Source organism: Erinaceus europaeus, chromosome 18 (assembly GCF_950295315.1).
Source record: "Erinaceus europaeus chromosome 18, mEriEur2.1, whole genome shotgun sequence".
Taxonomy (NCBI): domain Eukaryota; kingdom Metazoa; phylum Chordata; class Mammalia; order Eulipotyphla; family Erinaceidae; genus Erinaceus; species Erinaceus europaeus.
In genome coordinates, this window is record NC_080179.1 from 62,408,069 (window position 1) to 62,428,402 (window position 20,334).

The following is a 20,334-nucleotide window of genomic DNA, read 5'->3' on the forward strand; positions in this document are numbered from 1 at the left end:
TGGAAATCACCTATAATGAGACTTATTTGGGCTTTCTAGTATTTATTTACTGTCTCTCTCATAAAGCAACCATTTGTGAAATGTTCTGCCCTTCTACATGGCATTCTGGGAAAAAAAAAAAAGTTACCTACATTTTGTGGTGGGAATGGTGTTAATATACACTCCTGTTAACTTATAGTCTCTCTCTCTCTCTCTCTCTCTCTCTCACACACACACACACACACACACACACACACACACACACCTACTATGGAAGTTTCAAGTAATAGATATTTCTCTCCTAATTCATTTTTCCTAACATCGTCTCTACCAACTGAGCATTCTATTGCAACCTAAGTCTTGAGGCACTGATGAATAGGTCATTGTTATAATAGTGCTGACACTGATGGGGGCAATGAAAAGAACATCCTGACTCACTTTTAGAGTTACAAGAGATAGTTGCTGTATTTCCTACTTCCCATTTCATGAGTCTTTTTTTTTTTAAATCCTCTATCACTTTACTGAGGAAATGTTGATTCAGATCATTTTTGTTTGTCACAAGAGTATATTTACACATTCCCCCAGCGTAGATATTGGTACATTTCACCCTTTGCCAAATCATCACCTTTTGAGTTAGTAAATATCCTGGGTCTCCTCCTATTCCCTTACCTCAGAATCATTTTTGTTCATTTGTTTACTTAACATAGCTACAGTGGATAGTTTCCTATTGAGGCCAGAAAATCATAATGAACATAATTCATGGCCAAAGTAACCACTTAATTTTTGTATGTGTGGACTAGCAGCTTAGCTTGTTGTTTTCAACCCCATCTACATTCCTCATATATGTGATTCTAAATGCCTTTGCTTTTCCTGCTTAAAGTTGAGGAGGCTAGAACAGCGGCCCTCTGTCCTTAAAACAGAATAACATCATTTTGAAAAGCTTGTGGAGACTGTCTCCCTGGGTAAATGATGATAACACCGTCACATTATTTGAACATTAAACTGCCTCTATTGAGTAGTTTTTCTCGTAGTTTTGATTCATTTGGAATCTAACTGACAAAGATCCCATTACTTGGTATTCGCCCCATAATTTGTCAAAAAATATATAGCAGAGATGAGGAAGAATGAAGCTAATTTGTAATCTGAGGGATTTAACCTGGTTATGCTGATGAACTAACTAAATCGGTCAAAAGTTTGAGAGCTTGAAGATTAAAAACTGCCATTCCCTAGTTCAACTCTAATTCATTATATAAACAACATGATTTATAAGTGCAGTCATGTGGAAGGTCTATTTGTTTTTCTCACCAAAAGATGCTTTCAAAGAAAAATTACAGAAAATGGATTTTCTCCAACCAATGTGTTGCCTGCCACCCCTGGTATAGGCGCTAACGCAGTAGAACAAAGATATAATGATCACACTCGCCAAGGCCATAGGCATTTTCCAAGCACTCCAAAAATATTGGCACCCCTAGCAAGAGGTGTTTTCTAAATACAAAAAGTTGTCAAGAGAGGAAGCAAGGATTGCCAGTGAGCCCACAGATGGGAATGTAGATGGGGAGTCAGGAGCTCAGGGTTCTGGGACTGCTCCCTTTTTTTTTTTTTGGAATACCATAAGGAAAGGAAAGGCAAAACTCAGCTCTATTATTGTACCAGGACAACAGGCGTGAAAGTTTAGGGGGTAAAAGATCGCTCATTTATGCTTGCCAGAAACCAGAATACCTTCTTCCTCCCTCCTCTTGTCTTTATACTGTTTTAAGAGAGAAAATACCAGTGGTTGAAACACATTCCTATATTTTAACAATCTTCCTTGACATGTCAGTTTCAGGACTGTATCAGACTTACAGATTGGTGACAATATTACAACAGTCCTTTCATTTCACAATGGTAGTTAAGCTAAGTCTCAGTGATTTACTTTCTTTTTTTTTAAATTAATTCATTAATTTTGGATAAAGACAGAGAGAAATTGAGAAAGAAGGGAGAAGGAGAGAGAGAGACACCAGCAACCCAGCTTTACCACTTGTGAAGCTTTTCCCCTAGAAGCGGGGACCGGGGGCTTGAAGGGGTCCTTGAACACTGTAATATGTGCTCTCGACTAGGTATGCCACCTCCTACTCCCATGACTTAACTTTCTTTTGATAACATATTTCCCTTACAAAGTTCTTTCATGTGCATCATCATCTCTGAGTTGTGCAATTTATCACTTTCTGTTGAGGGTAATGTAGCAGTCAAGATTACTTCAGTTGTAAATGATAGAAATGTATTCAAACTGCAAGGGTAAGGATGAACATTTTGGAGTTCCTTAATTGAGAAGTCTGGGAGGGTAGGACAACTTCATGCCTAACTGGTTTTAGGGGTGCAAAATGCTACCAATTTTTTTTTATTTATAAAATAGAAACATGACAAGACCATAGGATAAGTGGGACACAATTCCACACAATCCCCACCACCAGAACTCCGTATCCCATCCCATCCCATCCCCTGATAGCTTTCCTATTCTGTATCTCTCTGGGAGTATGAACCCAGGGTCATTATGGGATGCAGAAGGTGGAAGGTCTGGCTTCTTTAATTGTTTTCCCACTGACCATGGGCATTGGCAGGTCCATCCATTCTCCCAGCCTGTCTCTCTTTCCCTAGTGGGGTGGGGTTCTGGGGAAGCAGGGCTCCAGGACACACTGGTGGGGTTGTCTGCCCAGGGAAGTCCGGTTGGCATCATACTACGAAATTCTTATCTTCTCTATTGTTCAGCTCTGTTTTCCACTCTTTTGCCTTGATTGTCAAAAATGTCTTCCCATGTTGTGATGGCATAACTTCTGGCAAGTCTTACCATTCATACTTTTAGTTTAAGCCTTGTAGAAAGAGGGTTTCTATTTTCTGGCTTCATTGGGAAAATATTCAGAATGTACTTAACTTGATCCATTTGCATCAGCTGTTCATGTGTGATTTACTCACTGTGCTCAGAGAGATGAAACATATGGAGCTGGAGGAGGTGAGTTCAGCACTACTCAAAATCAGAAAGGTATCACTCCCAAGGAAAATGAGAGTTATCCAAGGAGTGGATATAGGGCCAGAAAATCCAGTAGGTATCTCCCATCCTCTAACAAATCAGTAGCTTCTGTAACAATGGTTCAAATTTGGGTTTGGTCAAATCTAGTCCTTTCTCTTGTGATTAGAAGCCCTCTCTTGAAGCATGCTAGTTAATGTCACACCATGCATGCTCTAGTCAAGCTGACTTGGTTGTGATAAATAGAAATCCACACCAGAGTTTAGTTGAAGGGTAAGAGTTATTACCACAACCCAGGAACCCTTATTGCGCTATCTGATGATACTGTGGGGCACCTGGCTGGAGCTAGCTTTCAGATAGTGAGCTGTTGTGGAATGATGGCTTCATTTACCTCTTTCTGCAGGTTTGAGTTTCCGTGCTCACACACCCATTGCAAGTGACCACTCACTACAAATGGTTTTGACTGCATTGTTTATGTCTGGCCAGCTTTCCAGTTCATATCCTTGAAGCTAACTACTTTAGTTTCTAGAATTGCCAACTCTAAATTCGCTGGAGGAAGCTGTTCACGGACTCGGCGGGGGTCATGTGGCAGTCTGTGACTTACTTCATCAAGTTCTCCAGGTAGACTGATTTCTAGACTTCAGAACCACGCCTTCTTGGGTTTGTAGAGCTGGTTTAAAGATAGGATAGAGGCCGGAGGAGAAGTGAGTACTTCTCCACTCAATGGTGAAAGTGATTATCTCCTTTCTCTCTGATGAAATTCAATATACCTGTAAGCTTTTCTTATCAGTGATTGGCAAGCAGGAAGGGCAAATTTTACCTGTGAGGGATTGCCTGCAGTTTCCTGAGCCACCCAGTAAGTGGCGGTAGTGCACCTCCCCCACCTCTGCAATGTAACAACCAGAATAGTCTGTAGTGCTGATCACCTCCACCAGAATGTTAAGACCATAAGAAAAAAATAATAATAATAAATCTCTAGAGTTGAAATTATTTCCTATTCACTTCCAAAGTAGAACCCTTCTTTCCTCCTGCCCCACCTAAATTTATGTTGAATTAACCCCCAACACTAAACTTTTCCAGAAGAGCTCATTTGTGGCTTCTTTTTGCATACCTCCTCTTCTAATCTTTGCCACAACTCTTGTTTTTCAGCTTCATTGTTCTACAAGATGTACTTTTCCTTGTGATCATCCATAGTCTCTAAATCACCAAAATCGAACAATTTCTCTCTCATTTTTATCTTCCATAATCATTAGGCTATGCCTGATATGCTTATTATAATTCTAAGTATCAACCTCTCTGTTATACTCCAAGCCCTCAATTTCTTTACCTCAGTTTTTTTCAACCCAGCTAGGATACTGGAAGACCTCTTTGCTTAGTAGGTTTACTTGCTTCCTGAATCAGTTAACCAAATCTCACTGAAGAAACAAACCCTTTCTCTGCCTTAACTTAAGTTGGGTTCTCCTCCACACCCCCGATTCTAACAAAGATATTCTAATAATTTCTTTGTGTTTGAGTTTCCTTTTCTGTAAAGTCATTATCTATAAAAGAGTTTCTATCAAAATAGAGTTGAATATTACTATAAGAATTAAGTTAAAAAACATAGATTACCCTGAATCCTTCCTGGTGTAACGTTCCTATAAAAGAGTTTCTATCAAAATAGAGTTGAATATTACTATAAGAATTAAGTTAAAAAACATAGATTACCCTGAATCCTTCCTGGTGTAACGTTTAAGTGCAATGTAAATTTTCACTATGTTTGCTACACACCTGTGCAACTAATCACATTTTCTTATAACTTTCTGTAAGAATTCACACACACACAATGATAGATCCTGCTTCTTCCATCACAGGCTGAAGCATGATGTCTGCCTTATTGTAGGCATGTGATAGATAGTTACTGGGCGATGTTATCTTTATAATATTTAAAAAATATATTATTTATTTATATATTATTGGGTAGAGACAGAGAGAAGAGGAGAGATAGGGAAGAAGGTGGAGAGATGTTTGCAGCTTTGCTTCACCACTCATGAAACTTCCCCCTTGTAGGTGGAGACCAGGGACTTGATCCTGGGTCCTTGTGCACTGTAATGTGTGTGCTTAACTAGGCGCACCACTGCTTGGCTTCACTTCACATTCTTTCAAATAACGAGTTTATGGTAAGCATTCGCCAACTATTCACTGAACTGGTGTGGATAGAATTGAATAGGTCAAGAAAGAATGCAGAATAAGAAATTTGATGTTAGAGGGTTGGGCAGTCGCTCACCAGTTACGTGCACATACTACAAAGCACCAGGATCAGGGCAAGGATCCTGGTTTGAGCCCCCATCTCAGCCCCTACAAGGTCACTTCACAATTGGTGAAGCAGGTCTGCAGGTGTCTGTCTTTCTCCTTTTCTGTCTCCTCCTCCTCCTCTCTCAATTTCTCTCTGATCTATCCAATAAAATGGGAAAAATTGCCACTAGGAGCTGTGGATTCATAGTATTTATACTGAGTCCCAAAAGCTGAATAAGGGCAAGAGACTGGCATACTTTAATGATAACTCTTTAGTTACTATCAGACCACCCCATCAACTGGGGCCCTAGTCGGGGAGTCTTGAGATTCCAAAACAGAATTGTAGTTTTCATGAAAGGGTTTTGTACTTTACAGAAGTTCCTCCTACCTATAATTTCTAATCAATTTTAATCACTCTACCTGAATTCTTGAGTAATATTTTATGTCGTTCTGTGTTATTATATTAGTGGCTCACCTATTATAAGCAAATCATCATTTTTGGCCAAGTATTCAATGCAAATACCCATAATTATGTGTCCACACTTTGTGACATGTTTAAATATGTCCTTTCTCCCTTTCTTAAAGTACACATTTCCAGTGTAGTGTATATCACTATTAGTGCTTTAAGCTTAATTGTTCCTCTTTCTACTGAGTTGTTGCAACTCAAACCGAACCCTTTTCTAAGAAATGTATAAAATTCATGACTCCCTTGATGTCTCACCTACTTTATACCTTCATTAGCCCTTGGTTGTAGTATATTTTGTAGCATTCTCTCTCTCTGTAGCATTCATATTTCCCCACTATGCTTAAGTATTTACAAAATGTACTGAAGTGTCCCACTGATATTTAATGCAATGTATTGCAGCCAATCTGTCAATGAAGTTTTATTAAGCTTCTAGGATGAGACAACATTAGCTAGTTATTGGGAATCCAGTAAAAAAAAAAAAAAAAGGAATGGGCGTAGTCCTTTTTCTCTTGGACTTTGTGTCCTATGCAAGGGGAACAATTAACCAATCAACACATGACTCTAATACCCAGGAAGAAGTAAGGCACAGAAGTGACATAGAAAGTTTATTTGGTGAGTGGTACCATCTGTTGAAAGCTCACTGAGAAAGGCTATAATATGAAGGTGACAAGTGGAGCTGGGGAGACAGCATAAGGCTTAAGCAAAAGACTTTCATGCTTGAGGTTCTGAGGCCCCAGTTATAATCCCTGGCACCACCATAAACCAGAGCTGAGCAGTACTCTACTCCCCGTCACCCTCTCCCTCCCCTTCTCCCTTCCTCCCCTTCTCCCTCCCTTCTCCCTCCCTATCCCCTCCCTCTACCCCTTCACTTCTCCCTCCCCTGCATCCACCCCTTCTCCCTCCCCTTCCCCTTCTCCCTCCCTTCTCCTGTCCCTTCTCCTTTCCTCCTCTTCCCTTTCCCCCTTACCTTCTTCCTCCCCTTCTTCCTCTCCCTCCCTCCCCCTCTCCTTCCCCTTCCCTTCCCTCTCTCCCTCCCCTTCCCTTTCCCCCTCATCCTCACCCAGGCCTTCTCCCTCCTCTTCCCCTTATCCCTCCCTTCACCCTCTCCCTCCCCTTCCCCTTCTCCCCCTCCCCCTCTTCCCCCACCACTTCTCCCCCTCCCCCTGTCCTTCCACCTCCCTCCCCTCCCTTTCTCTCCCTCTCATTAAAATAAAAAAAAAAATCTCTTTAAATCAAGGTAAAAACTGAAAAATTGCAGTGGGTACAGTAAATGCAAAGCCCCTGGATAGGAAACAACAGTATGGACCATGGCTGCAGGCAAGTGATGAGGGGAGGAGAGATTAAGCAAATGAAGTCAGTTAATCAGTAGAATGACCACTTGTGCACTGCTTCAGAAGTCAGGACAGAGGTTTAGATTTTACTCTGGGACAGATGGGAGGTTTTTAGACCACACAATATTTATGTCTATAAGTAATGAACATTTATGAATTTTTTAAGTTTGGGGAATAGATGTGGTGATGATTGTATAACAGGTATTTGTCATTAAGCCCACTAAGCTGCACAAATAAAATGGTTAATTTTATACTATATATATTCTACTCTAATACAACAAATCTATTGATAAGTGCTATGGGTCAGATTCTAAGTGCCAGTGAGTATAATAGCATACAGATAATGCCAGTGCTCAGAATCTGCATCGTGAAAGCACATTCCTTATTCTATGAACATAAGTACACAGTGCAAGGTAGCATAAGTTATGTTCCAAATGAGAGGGCTAGGATAGGATTTCACAGAGTGTTTTCCCAGAACCATTAGTGTGATGACATTCTTCATGAACTAAGAAGGTCTTGCTCAAATAAGTTTAGGAAATGGTACGTTCTCTAGACCCCTGTAAAGATTCCCAGAAAACACTGACATATCACAGGCTCCAAAAGTCAATATACGTAAAAGAAACCTGACCTAATTTTGTTTCCCCCCCATACTGCCAAACCATTTTGATCACAAGGCCTTTTCCTCCACTTGCCTACTAATTTTCTGAGGAACTATAGTCCAGAGTTTGTGGAGAAAGTACCAGCTAAGTTGAGCATGGAACGGAAAAAGAAACCCTGACTAAGAGAAAAGACATTCAAGGCAAAAGAAATGTTAAGGAATTCATCTTAAAGTAGATATCCTTAAATGTGTCACTTCAAATATCACTGAGTCCCAAGATTAATCTTCTAAACAGACTGACAAAAATCATAATTTTAATAAACATTGATAGATTCCTTCTCGCTTGAATTTTCAGTGCACTAAGAGCAATTATTTTACAGAATGTATCTTAGTTCATTGTCATTATTTTACAGACAGCAAAGTTAAGACCCAGAGAAACTATAATGTACTTCCTCACCCCTGCCCAATGGATGACAGAGTGTTTTCTTTGTCAAGGGGTAGAGTCCTATTAAAAAAAAAAAAAAAAAGAGTTATGGCCTTGTATGCCTGTGGCAGATATTTTAAAATTAAAGCAAAAAAAAAAAAAAAGATTCCTGTGAAAGATGCAGATTTCATCATGCAGTGGATGTGAAGAGAGACCAGATTAAAGAATAACAGGAGCTTAGATGTATTTTTATTTATTTATTTTCCCTTTTGTTGCCCTTGTTGTCTTTTTTATTGTTGTTGTAGTTGTTGTTGTTGTTATTGATGTCGTCATTGTTGGATAGGGCAGAGAGAAATGGAGAGAGGAGGGGAAGACAGAGAGGGGGAGAGAAAGATAAACACCTATAGATGTGCTTCACTGCTTGTGAAGCAACTCCCCTGCAGGTGGGGAGCCGGGGCTCAAACCAGGATCCTTACTCTGGTCCTTGCGCTTTGCACCACGTGTGCTTAACCCGCTGCACTACTGCCTGACTCCCAAGCTTAGATTTTAATGAAACTCATCTTTGTTTCTTCTGCAGATCAAATTTTTGGCTCTCATCTGCACACAGTGTGTAAACGTGAAAATTCCACAGTTCCACGGTTTGTAAAGCAATGCATTGAAGCTGTTGAAAAAAGAGGTGAGTAACTGAATATACAGCAATCCCCCCCAATTACTGCACCCTCCAAGCAACCAAGGCTCAAGCTAACAATACCATTTGATTTGTCTGGGAAGCCAAGCAATTAAAACTTGACTTCTATTAATCAGTAAAGAGAATCAAGTTGCTTATTAGCTTCAGTTTATGTATTTTACAATGGGGACATCAGCAGTCCCATTAATGTTCTCTCATATATATATATATTGTCTGTGTGACATGTTGTTGATTCCATTGCAAATTTCTTGTTTTCTAGCCAGTGAAAAAATATTCATAAAATATCAGTGCACATAGGTTTAGAACCCTCCTAACATTCATTCTGGTCAATATTATATCAGAACAATTTTTTGGCAGGTTCCCAACATTATCCAAGTGAAGCAAATAGCATTTTTACTTGCAAATGTGATACTCTATCTTCTATTCAGTAAAGAATGCAGTTAACTGAGTTTCCATGAAAAGAAGTTGACATGCACACCTCTAGTGTTAAGACAACCTTTGATTCTCACATTTCCCCATTCTGTTTTTCATCTAAAATGATATTATCATACAAAAGGGAACAAAACAAAACCCAGTTGCCTCATCATTTCTATGTTAGTCTATCTATGGATTTTTAAAAAATTTTTTCCATGAGACTATGACTGCATTCATTCAAGGTCATTTCCCCCCCAAAGGTACATATACTAGATGCAGAATCTAAAAAGACTAATATAAAATAAAAATATTTTATAAAAATATAAAGTCTCATCACCATCTGTTACAAGTTTGTAACATTATTTCCAGGATCTACAGGGATATAGATCCTGTTATATATAGAGGTGTTTCAAAAGGATGTCTGGTAGATCTACTATTCCTATTTTCAGTTCCTTGAAACAATAGAACCAAGCGGAAAAAAATCTTTATCAAGTTAACTGCTAGGGGGGAAAAAAAGCCATTTTAATTCTCTCAGTGTTACCTGACTTTATTATAGGAGCATAATAAAAATGGTCTGCAATTTTCAACTCCTGGAAATTCATACTTTAATTATACTGGAAGGACAGCCGAGGGATCTTATTATTTCCATATCAGTAAGGAGTAAGAGAATAACAAGAAGGGGAAGCATAGGTAGGGTAAGTGTATAAAGAAAGTTGCTTTGAGGAAAAGTATATCAATGCATCAGAGCCGAAAGTTCAGACAGAGCGGAGAAACACTGAAAAGTAGAATGCATGTGAGGAGTGTTATCTGTGAGGAATGCAGTCAGTTGGAATTTAGAACAAAATGTTTTGTTGGTTTTTTTTATTGCAGGTCACAAATTCATATAATTTTATAAGTACGTCTTTTAGGGATAAATATAATCTACTAAGTATTTAAAGCCAAAAGAGATCCCTGAGAATATTATAATGATAGTATTGCCAATATCTAGAACTACTATCATTTTCAGGAAATCTTTATGTTCTTATCAATACTCAAAACTGACAGAAAGAGCCATGATATATTAGAGCAAAATATCTGACTGGACTTTGGGAGAAACTATACCATAATAAGATGTGTCCACTTATTAAAAGGGGCTCTGTACCTCTCTGTGATGTGTCATAGAACCATGCAGATGGGAGTTGAGCAGTAATGTAGCGGGTTAAGCGCACCTGGTGTGAAGCGCAAGGATCTATATAAGGATCCCAGTTCGAGCCGCTGGCTCCCCACGTGGAGGGGGGTTGCTTCACAGTCGGTGAAGCAGGTCTGCAGGTGTCTATCTTTCTCTCCCCCTCTCAGTCTTCCCCTCCTCTCTCCATTTCTCTCTGTCCTATCCAACAACGACGACATCAACAACAACAAAAACTACAACAATAAAAAACAACAAGGGCAATAAAAGGGGAAATAAATAATGAATAAAAAATATCTAAAAAAAAAAAAAAAAGAAAGAAAGAACCATGCAGATACAATAATATTGTGGAGTAGGAATTGTCTATAAATAGAAACTGTGTCATTTGTTTGTGGCATTTTCTTGGTGAGTTTTAATAAAGTAAGATCATGTTTTTGCTGACAAGAGTGATCATATTTGGCATTATATTTCTTCATCCCTGTGTTTACTCTTAAAATGAATTTGTAGATCCAGCACTAAACACAGGCTAATCACACACATGATGATTAAAATAATTCCTAGGCATTTTAATGAAGCTCAAAGACTTTACAGTTTAACAAAGCAACTGATAATTCAGAGCACTTGAGCAGAGTCAGCTTAAAGAAACGCTATGGAAATGTTCAGTAAAAACTCAGAGGCCCAAGATAAACCTCTGACATCAGGGCAAGATTTACAGTGTGTACTTTTGATTATATTTTTCTATGATCATTTTGTTGGATTAATATTCTTACATTTATACGCCAATTCTGTTTACTCAAAGTGTTGTTTTTACTAAATTCTGGCATAAAGCACCTTAGGACAGAAATAATTTATGTGAATCTAAGTCCAATGTTTATGCAGGCTTCTGATGACATTTTCTGCTGGGCTTGGTATTATGAAGTAGCATATAAAGGTGCCAAGTCTCTCGGCACTGTTGGGACTCAGCAAGACTAGAGCACTCCTTCTAATGGCCAGACCCTCTTCTAGCCAAGATGCAGTCATGGGAAATGCTTATGGGCCAGTTATGGGAAAGGCACATTTAATGAAAACTGTGTGTTTACTCTCTCAGTCTTAGGAAAGAAAATAGCTTCAATATTCACTCCTCCTTATATACTCTATTAAAAGATATTTGCTTCTCTTTGTTTCTAGAGATTATTTACCTTAAAAGCAATCTATAGTCCATAGATTGAGTTTGAAAATTATTTTCACATGCTTGATTTAAACAGAAATAATAGCAAGAAGGCAAACCCATCCATCCACCCATCCATCCATCCATCCATCCATCCATCCATCCATCCATCCATCCATCCCGATGAACCTACCCATCCATTAGTTATTTGTTTCACTTGCTTGCTCTTGGCTCAACCAAATTGATCATGTTCCTGTAGTTTTTCCAGGGAAATTCTACTCAGTGCTTGGCACAACTTGTATTTTTATTCATCCCTGGTAAAATGGTATTAGTAACATTTCAAATTTTGCATCTCTAGGACATGCCTAGAAGAAAATGTATTAGTGAATCGAATGTAAACCAATTTAGCAAACAACTTTTTTTTTTTTAGCATGTCCCCTTATCTTGATATGGCTTCCTTTATTCTTCTAAACCCACAGAGCATTCTTTTCCTCACCAGCTATTATAAGTAGATTAAAGTTATTTCTGTGGTTTCTGAAATTGTCTGTGCAGCCTAGAAAACAGGCACAAAACTTAGAAGGCAGGCTGCAAAGAAGTGGATACATCTTTAAATTTCTTCCAAGCAGTTGCTTTTCCTTGTTTTGCCTATACAGTTGCAGGTGAGATTATATATATATGTACCATAAGTATCAAGTGAAAAACTCTATGTTTCTCCTACTGAGCAATTTCTGCTATATTATTTAATCACTGTTTAGCTAGAGTTTAATACATTTCCTTAGTGAATTGACCGAGACCATAAGATTTTCTGACATGTTTTTAAGTCTGAGGAACAAGAATAAAGAGGGATGTATTGTGATATAATACTAATATGTATTTCTATTGAGAAGAACTTTTTTCTGCATTGCAGAATACTTTCTATAGTATATGGCTTATGATGGCTCAAATATGTATAGGGATCGTTTACTAAAAAATAAAGTCAGCTGTATTTCTTAGAGAAAAGAATCTAGGAGATGTCAAATAAAGAAAAGAAATCATCTAAACTTATATACTTAGCCTCCCGGATCTTAGTAAGTACACCTTAATCCATGGTTCTTGTTAACAAGTTGAGTAGCTGACTACTCAGTATGGCTCTATTGTTTAGCGATATCTATACACAATATGTGACATACTATAAGTACTCTGTATAGGTTGATTGGATTAAAATTTAAGTGTTTAAGGCATTCAGATAACAAGTAGTACTACTATGTGTTATTCTCCATCCTATAAATTGTAAGTATAGAGTATAAACTGTAAGTATAGAGGAAGCAGTCATTAGGCAAATAGACATATATGTGTGTGTGTGTGTGTGTATTTGAGTATACATTACCACAAACTATGAAAATTGCCATCAAAGAAAAAACAGGTATGGGAAGAACAAAAGGCATTATAATAGTAATTTGTTTTAAAATAGAAGTTTTTCTACTTTAAAATAAAGAATGGGAGAAATAGGAAGATATTATTGGTCAAAAGGAACATTTTTTTTTTTTTTTTTTTTTTTACCAGAGCACTTATCAGCTCTGGTTTATGGTGGTGCAGGGGATTGGACCTGGGACTTCGGAGCTCCAGGCATGAGAATCTCTTTGCATTATGCTATCTATCTCTACCCAGAACAAAGTTTTCATTATTGATACATAGGATAGACATGATGAGAATGCAGGAAATATACTGAGAGCAGACTGCAGATGCTACCATCATGAATATAATAGTAATTACTGAGCAACATATATACATATAAAAATCATGTTCTGGGGGCCGGGTGGTAGCACAGTGGGTTAGGCGCACATCACTTAAAGCGCAAGGACTGGTGCAAGGATCCTGATTTGAGCCCCTCGCCCCCACCTGCAGGTGGGTCTCTTCACAAGTGATGAAACAGGTCTTCAAGTGTCTATCTTTCTCTCCCCCTCTGTCTCCCCTCCTCTCTCAATTTCTCTCTGTCCTATCCCACAACAACAATATCAATGGCAACAATAGCAATAACAACAACAACAAGGACAACAACAAAATCGGGGGGAGGAAAAAGGCCTCCAGGAGCAGTGGATTTGTAGTGCAGGCACCGAGCCCCAGCAATAACCCTGGAGGCAAAAAAAAAAAAAAATATATATATATATATATATGTTCTAGACCTTATATTTGTAATTTTTAAAAATGTTTATTTGTTTATTATTAGGTAAAAACAGAGAGATCTTGATAAGGGAGAGGGAAATAGAGAGGGAGTGAGACAGAGAGACACCTGCAGCACTGCTTCACCACTTGTGAAGCTTTCCCCCTGCAGATGGGAACCAGTCTTGATCCTAAGACCTTGCACACTCCTATGTGTGCACTTAACCACGTGCACCAACATCTGGCCCCTATATATGTAATTTTATATAAATATACATTTTTTATAGAATTAAGTGACATAGTAGACTCTAATAATGTGAACATACTTGTCTGGTTTTCGTCTCCTATTGAGACAAGGAACAATCAAGTTTTTGCCGTATTTCTCAGGTTATTTCCATGACAAATTGTGACAATGCACTATAAAGAGCCACTGTATGTGAGATACTCATAATACATGTTTTAAAATGGTAAACTAGTCCTTCCTCTACCCAAGAATGCCAACCTTTCTCACAGAGTTATTTCACATAATAATGTTATTCAATAAATGGGTTAGCACATTTATATTTTAGCTGTATTTTTATGTACTCTATGTGTCTTAGTAATGAAACATAACTGGTTCATGGAAAACATTTTTCTCATTTAGATATTTTTTTGTCTTTTGTGATGTGGTTATAATAGCTCATCTTCTCTGATTCCCAGTTCAGCATTGTAGTTATTCAGCAGCTATTGCATTATAACTACTAAGTGTTGAACTACTGAACATTGTGGAAATGATACCTGGAAATATGCTGCCCAATATAAATGTTCCAACACTTCTGAATAGAATATTTGCAAATAGTTAATAGTAAATTGTATGTGATATGCCCTTTTGGGCACAATTAAAAATAAATATCATGTCTTTCCAATCTGAGGTTCCCAGCTATATGCTACCTTCCAGAATGCCTCAGCAGATGCTAATCACCAAGTCTGTCCTTTTTTTCTGGAACACAAGCTACTATGACAAGAATGATATACAAAATTACATATTTGACATAGTGCCTAAAAACCACCCTGGGATCCATAACCTTGCTTAAAGATTTAAGAAAGACCTTTAGTCTACTTCTGAGAAGGTCCTTAGCCTTGAAAACTTTATCTCTTAAATTGACTTCTTAGCAGCTGTTATATTTTTTTTGCTGTCGTTTGTTTGACAGGATCCAGTTATAGGTTCCGATGTCTGTTTAAAGAAACAAGGAGGCTGTTGGCTTTAAAATTCCCTCATTGCTTGTGTGATCAGCATTTTCCCAGGCTTTTCTACATAGTTTGCCAAGCAAAGGGACTGACCTTTTGTAGCAAACACTTTTTCATTTCAAAATGCTCACTTTGATTTTTGTCCCATTTTATGCTCATTCCAAACTGTTTACAACCCACTAAAAATGACTGTGAATTATATGTTTATGTAATGGATTCTTTTTGTGGTTGGAGTGGAATGTTTACTTTGAACAATTAGTTATCTTTGGGTAGATTATAGCAACTTGGAAAAAGAATGGCTAAAATTATTATGATACCTTAACTGTTTCTTTTTGCTAATCCTTCTGTTGCTTCATGAAGTTTGAATGAATGTAACATTAACATGCCCACAACATATAAACAAAGTCTATTTCTCTAGTTGCATGAATATTTCTTTAAATGTATTTGTTAACATTGTGAGAAGGTATGGGTGGTCACTTAATTAGGAATGTATCGATCTGACCCTATATAACTTTAGAACTTGAAATGCAATATAGATTGTCAGTACCTATGTTGCTTGTATGTATTAAGCAAGGCAAGTGCATGTTTGTGCTTATAAATTATAAGCATGATTATAATATAACTATTAGGCTATGCTATACCACATATTTATCTGTTTTTTTTCTGACCCTGGAATCAGTCTGCCTCTTGAGATCTATCCAAGTATTCACTTACAAAAATAAGACTTTACATGGTCTTTTCCCATTGCTTGAGAATTCAGTCCCCTAAAGCACAGATCATGTTGCCTTCACTAGAAAAGTTCTGCTAATTTTGTTCTGTTCATTCTTTCCCACTTTGGGATAATCTATTATAGTTGGATCCAGACATGCATTAAAGGCTGATACTTCCATGAAGAATGTGCAATTTGTACTGTTTAGTTTGTGACGAGATTCTTGAAAACTTTTATGATTCTATCTTGTTCCAGAGAGACTTCTGCTTTGCTAGTTTTATAAGCATCAAGTGAAAAAATTACAAAAACAAAATAAACTGATAAAAATTACATGTTCAAAAAAAATCCAGAGTTCAAGATAAGCAGTTTTTCTTTTTCCCCAGAGAATATTTGTGAACTGACCAAAAATGTTTCTGAGGGCACTGACCTACATGTTGCATTTTTTTTTTAAAGGACTTGCTTTCATGCCTGAAGTTAGACATCTACACAAGTTTACAGTAGAGTTGGTCCTCAAGGAAGCTCCATGAAAATCCACTGTCATTTTTCCCCCTTGTTTTAATTTCTGAGTTAAAAATAATACCAGTTTAGTGTTTTGCTTTGCTTTGTTTTAACACAGCCCTACGACAGCCACCTTCCTGACAGCAATAGTGTTGTACTGGGTCCAAGTTGAAATTGGCTCTTTGGGGTAGTCATGCTGGGGCCTCTCTGTCTGTAAGAAAGCCACATTCAGGGCTAGAGGGGAAGACAAAATCAAAAATGAGTAAACAGGAAACTGCCAGCAAGAGCATAAAAGAGAAACTGGGAAAGACAACTAAAAGAAATCAGAGATGACAAGGTGGAAAAAACACAAAAAACTACATTTTGCAGTTAAGAAAACAAATGCAAAGGGGCATGTTTTCTTGGGAAGTCTGTAGTGTAGAGAAGCCAGATTATTAAACAGTGGTCATCTCTGTCACAGCTACCTGGCACCTGTTTCTCTGTTCCAAAGAAATTCACTCTTGTCCATGAAAATAAGTGTATGTTAAATCTTACCATGCACGACTATCTGACACTGAATGTTCACTAAGTCTATACATAGATATGATTAGTAATCAGTTCACTGCGTTTATTAGTGATAATACATAGCATTTATCTACTAACACTATGCAGTCGTCTTGTTATCAATATGAGTTTAAGCATAACAGAATTTAATGTAGAAATAAATACATAGCCCACTAACCAAAAAGGCTATCTAAAATGTATCCAGCAATAGGCTCTAGTCACATCAGTCAGAAGATATTCCCACACTTTCCAATCCAGAATGCATAAGAATAATTTATCTTCCCAGATAAAGCTGGGGTCTAATTTCCAACCTCCACCCCCATATTGACCCCCCTTCTTAGCATTTAGGCTCTTCGCGTGCCTTTTCCCTTGGAATCAGTTGGGAAGAAATAGAGCCAACATTAATATTGGAAATTAGTCTCTTATTGTGGATAGGGAATTTAAATAATGCAACTCCTCAACATGTTCAGATGTGATACATTAAAAGGTTCTATGTAGTGTCAGTTATATCAGAAGAGTTCTAGGTCTGGGAGTTTTTCCATTATAATCAGAAGTTAATAGTTCAACCATAAAAATAAACTTGGCTAAAAGTTGGCAGGATGCTTTAGCCTGAAAGCAAATATTTACAAAGTTTGGGTTGGGGGGGAGAATTGCATGCATTTGGCAAGCTTTCAGGTTTTCAAAAAACAGAAGCAAAATAAATAATAATAAGACAGATTTCCAGATGAGTGTTGCCCGGAGATTCAAAACTGCTGCTTTTTTGGTATTTTTTTAAAAAAAATACTTTTATTCTTATTGCATAATGGGAACCAACGAATTAAAAATTATCATTACCATTCACAAGACTGTCTCTCGTTTTAGGAAATGATGTGTTGCATATTGGTTGAACAAGAAACTGTGTGTTGCACTTTACAGCCACTTCCCTAGAATGTGAAAAGATAAACATGAGAATCAAGGAAAGAAAACCTCAGGCATGAGTATCATTAGCATAGCCATTGTGTAATCTACCATTTCTAATAGGGAAGGTAATCGAGAGTTTTACATATCAACAAGTCTATTTAACCTTTTGTTACACCCATTTAAGATGGAGACACACCCTAGGTGTGCACAGGTTTTTTTTGTTTTTTTTTTTTGACTAACTTAGTTAAAATATATTGATTTTTAACTAATTTTTATCTCATACTTTAAATGTAAGTTAATTTTATCTTTATGAGAATTACGTTGAAAACCTTTTTCATTTAACTCTGCCTAGTAAGGATTTAGCCTTAAAGTTACATTTTTAACCTTAAAGTTAATGTTACCAAACTTTAAACACACACGTAAACATGGTCTTTAATACAAAAGGAGAGAAACCTATGTTACGAAGACATGTTATTTTAAACACAAATTTAGATGTGTACTGTCTTAGTTGTTGTTGGGGGGTCACCATCTGGAGGTGGCCTCCCACGCAGCTCCACTTCTAGGAATTGTAGGTTGCAATCTCTGGATGAATCTGTGAGTATTCTAGCTTGTCTGTCTTCAGACCCAAGCTGGAGATCTCGGCCAGGGGGCCCAGTTTCGGCAGGGAGCCCGCGGTCTCCAGGTGGTCCGGGATCTGTCCAGACTTCATAGCACAAGGGCGGGCGGGCCAGCCTTGCAGAAGGCATGGGCCAAGGTGCCACGGGGTGGCAGCCAGGATAGGCTGCTGCAGCCCTGCCCCATGGCCCTGCCATGATTGCTGCCCTGCTCCCAGCGGCCGAGCAGCGTGGAGGGAGCCGGCGCCCAATGTCCCGCGCCATGCGGCGGAAAGCCGGCTCCTGCGGGCTGGCGTTGAGCTCTTGCGGGCTGGCATTGGGCGGAAACCACAGAGTGGTCCAGAGATAAATGTTCTAGAAACAGCGAAACAGTCTCATGAAGAAACAGCAGAGGCCTTTGGAGATCTCTTCACAAGCAGAAGAGAAGGCCATAGTGCATAGGTAGCCAAATTGTCCTCACTTATCTGAGAGATGCGCAGGTCAGGTCCACATGGGCGCCATTTGTTGTTAATGTTTCGGGGGGCTCCAGCAGGCCAGACTAGCTTCGTGGTGGTGAACAGAGACTCGAGGACACACGGCTGGGCTGAGAAGCTGTATATCTTTATTCACGAGCGGGCAAACATGTGCTCTCCTGTCTTTCTCCTCTGGTGGCAGAGAGAGACCCTTAAACTAACCACCACACAGAACTCTCCTGCATCCTTCTCCTCATGCGGCGGCACCAAGAACTCAGGAACTCTGTAGGGGTTCCCTTGGGGCGGGGACAAGCAGGCCGTGAAACTAGCAGGGGCCAGACCAATTTTTCTGGCGGGGGGAGAGCTAGACCAAACCAATGTAAAGCATACAACAGTAGATCTTATTCTCTCCCTCCCTCTTTTTCTTCTTCTCTCTTCCTCTTCTTATATTTCCCCAAAATATAAATACAATAAAGTTGGGTCAGGAGAAATGCTCATTGGTATGATGTACACTCAAGATCCTGGGAACATTCTCTATCACTTCACTCTACACATATCCATTAAGTATTGATCTTGTTATCATTTGAATTTTTGCAATTGAGGTTAAGTCAACCATTCGTTTTTCATAAAAGTCAATGGAATATTGAATTTCTGGCACTATAATCACACCAGTAATTTTTCTTTTCTTTAACCTTAGAGGTAGGAAGCTACCTCTAAGACTCTGTAGGGAATTAATTCTTGACTGACATTTCATGCTATTCATGTTATTGGTGGACTCTCCACCATACCTAAAGCTTCAGGCATTTATTTAGTAATTGAAAAGTTTCGACATGAGAGTTAGCTTCTCAAATTCTGTCTTCCACTTAGATTTAAAACCTAGGAACATCACTTTTCAGATTTCCTGAAAGCATCTCAAGCTCAATTTTTTCAAGCTGAGTTTACCATTTCCCCCAGTGTAGCTGACCCTCCTCTTTTACTTCTTAACTCAATCCGTGACATAATGACTACTCCCCCCACTGCACTGCAAAGAAGTGTGTTGGGTATCTCAGATTCTTCTTTGTCACTACACACACCATCACTCATTGAATCAATAAGTTTAACTTCATATCTTCTGAACCTTTTTCATCCTTTTTCCTGCTGTACCATTGATAGGGTCCCTATGATTTGTTTTAAGATAGACCTCACTGAGATCACTGCCTTTCTTCCTATTTCTATCAAGATATCTCTTCCTAATGCTTCTTAAACTATGCCATTTAAATATAGAGGGTTGTGTTATTTCTTTCTTAGAACTCTTCAATGGTTCTACTTCTCCCATCAAGATAAATAAAATCTACAATTATTAGTCCCATAAAAAGTCTGTGTTAGTCAGGGGCCAGGTGGTGGGGTACCTGGTTGAGCACACATGTTACAATGCATAAGGAACCTGGTTTGAGTCCCCAGTCCCCACCTGCAGGGGGATAGCTTTGTGAGTGGTGAAGCAGTGTTACAGGTGTCTCTCTGCCTCCCTCCCTATCTCCCCATTCCTTCTCCATTCTGGCTGTCTATATCCAGTAAATAAAGATAATAAAAAATGTTTAAGTTTGTGTAAGCATAGAACTATTTATTGTCTAACTGCTGCTGTCTTCCTAAGCCATTTCTTCTGATCCAGGGAGATTAACTGCATGCTTTTTAAAAAACAATACTCCTGTTTGCCATTACCTCCCCCTAACAGACCTCTCCATAGGCATCTACCCACCAGATTCACAGTCATATTCTTATACATTGCACA

General features: G+C 38.5%; 1 protein-coding gene across 2 annotated transcripts in view; it reads left to right on the top strand.

Annotated features, from left to right (window-relative positions):
- The window catches only part of ARHGAP15 (Rho GTPase activating protein 15), a 785,763-nt gene that overhangs the window by 494,367 nt on the left and 271,062 nt on the right, over positions 1-20,334 (top strand). For both annotated transcript variants that reach the window (XM_060178060.1, XM_007539658.3), the window contains exon 10: positions 8,648-8,746. In XM_060178060.1, coding sequence (XP_060034043.1) covers positions 8,648-8,746 — 99 coding nt within the window. The remainder of the gene's footprint in view (positions 1-8,647; positions 8,747-20,334) is intronic.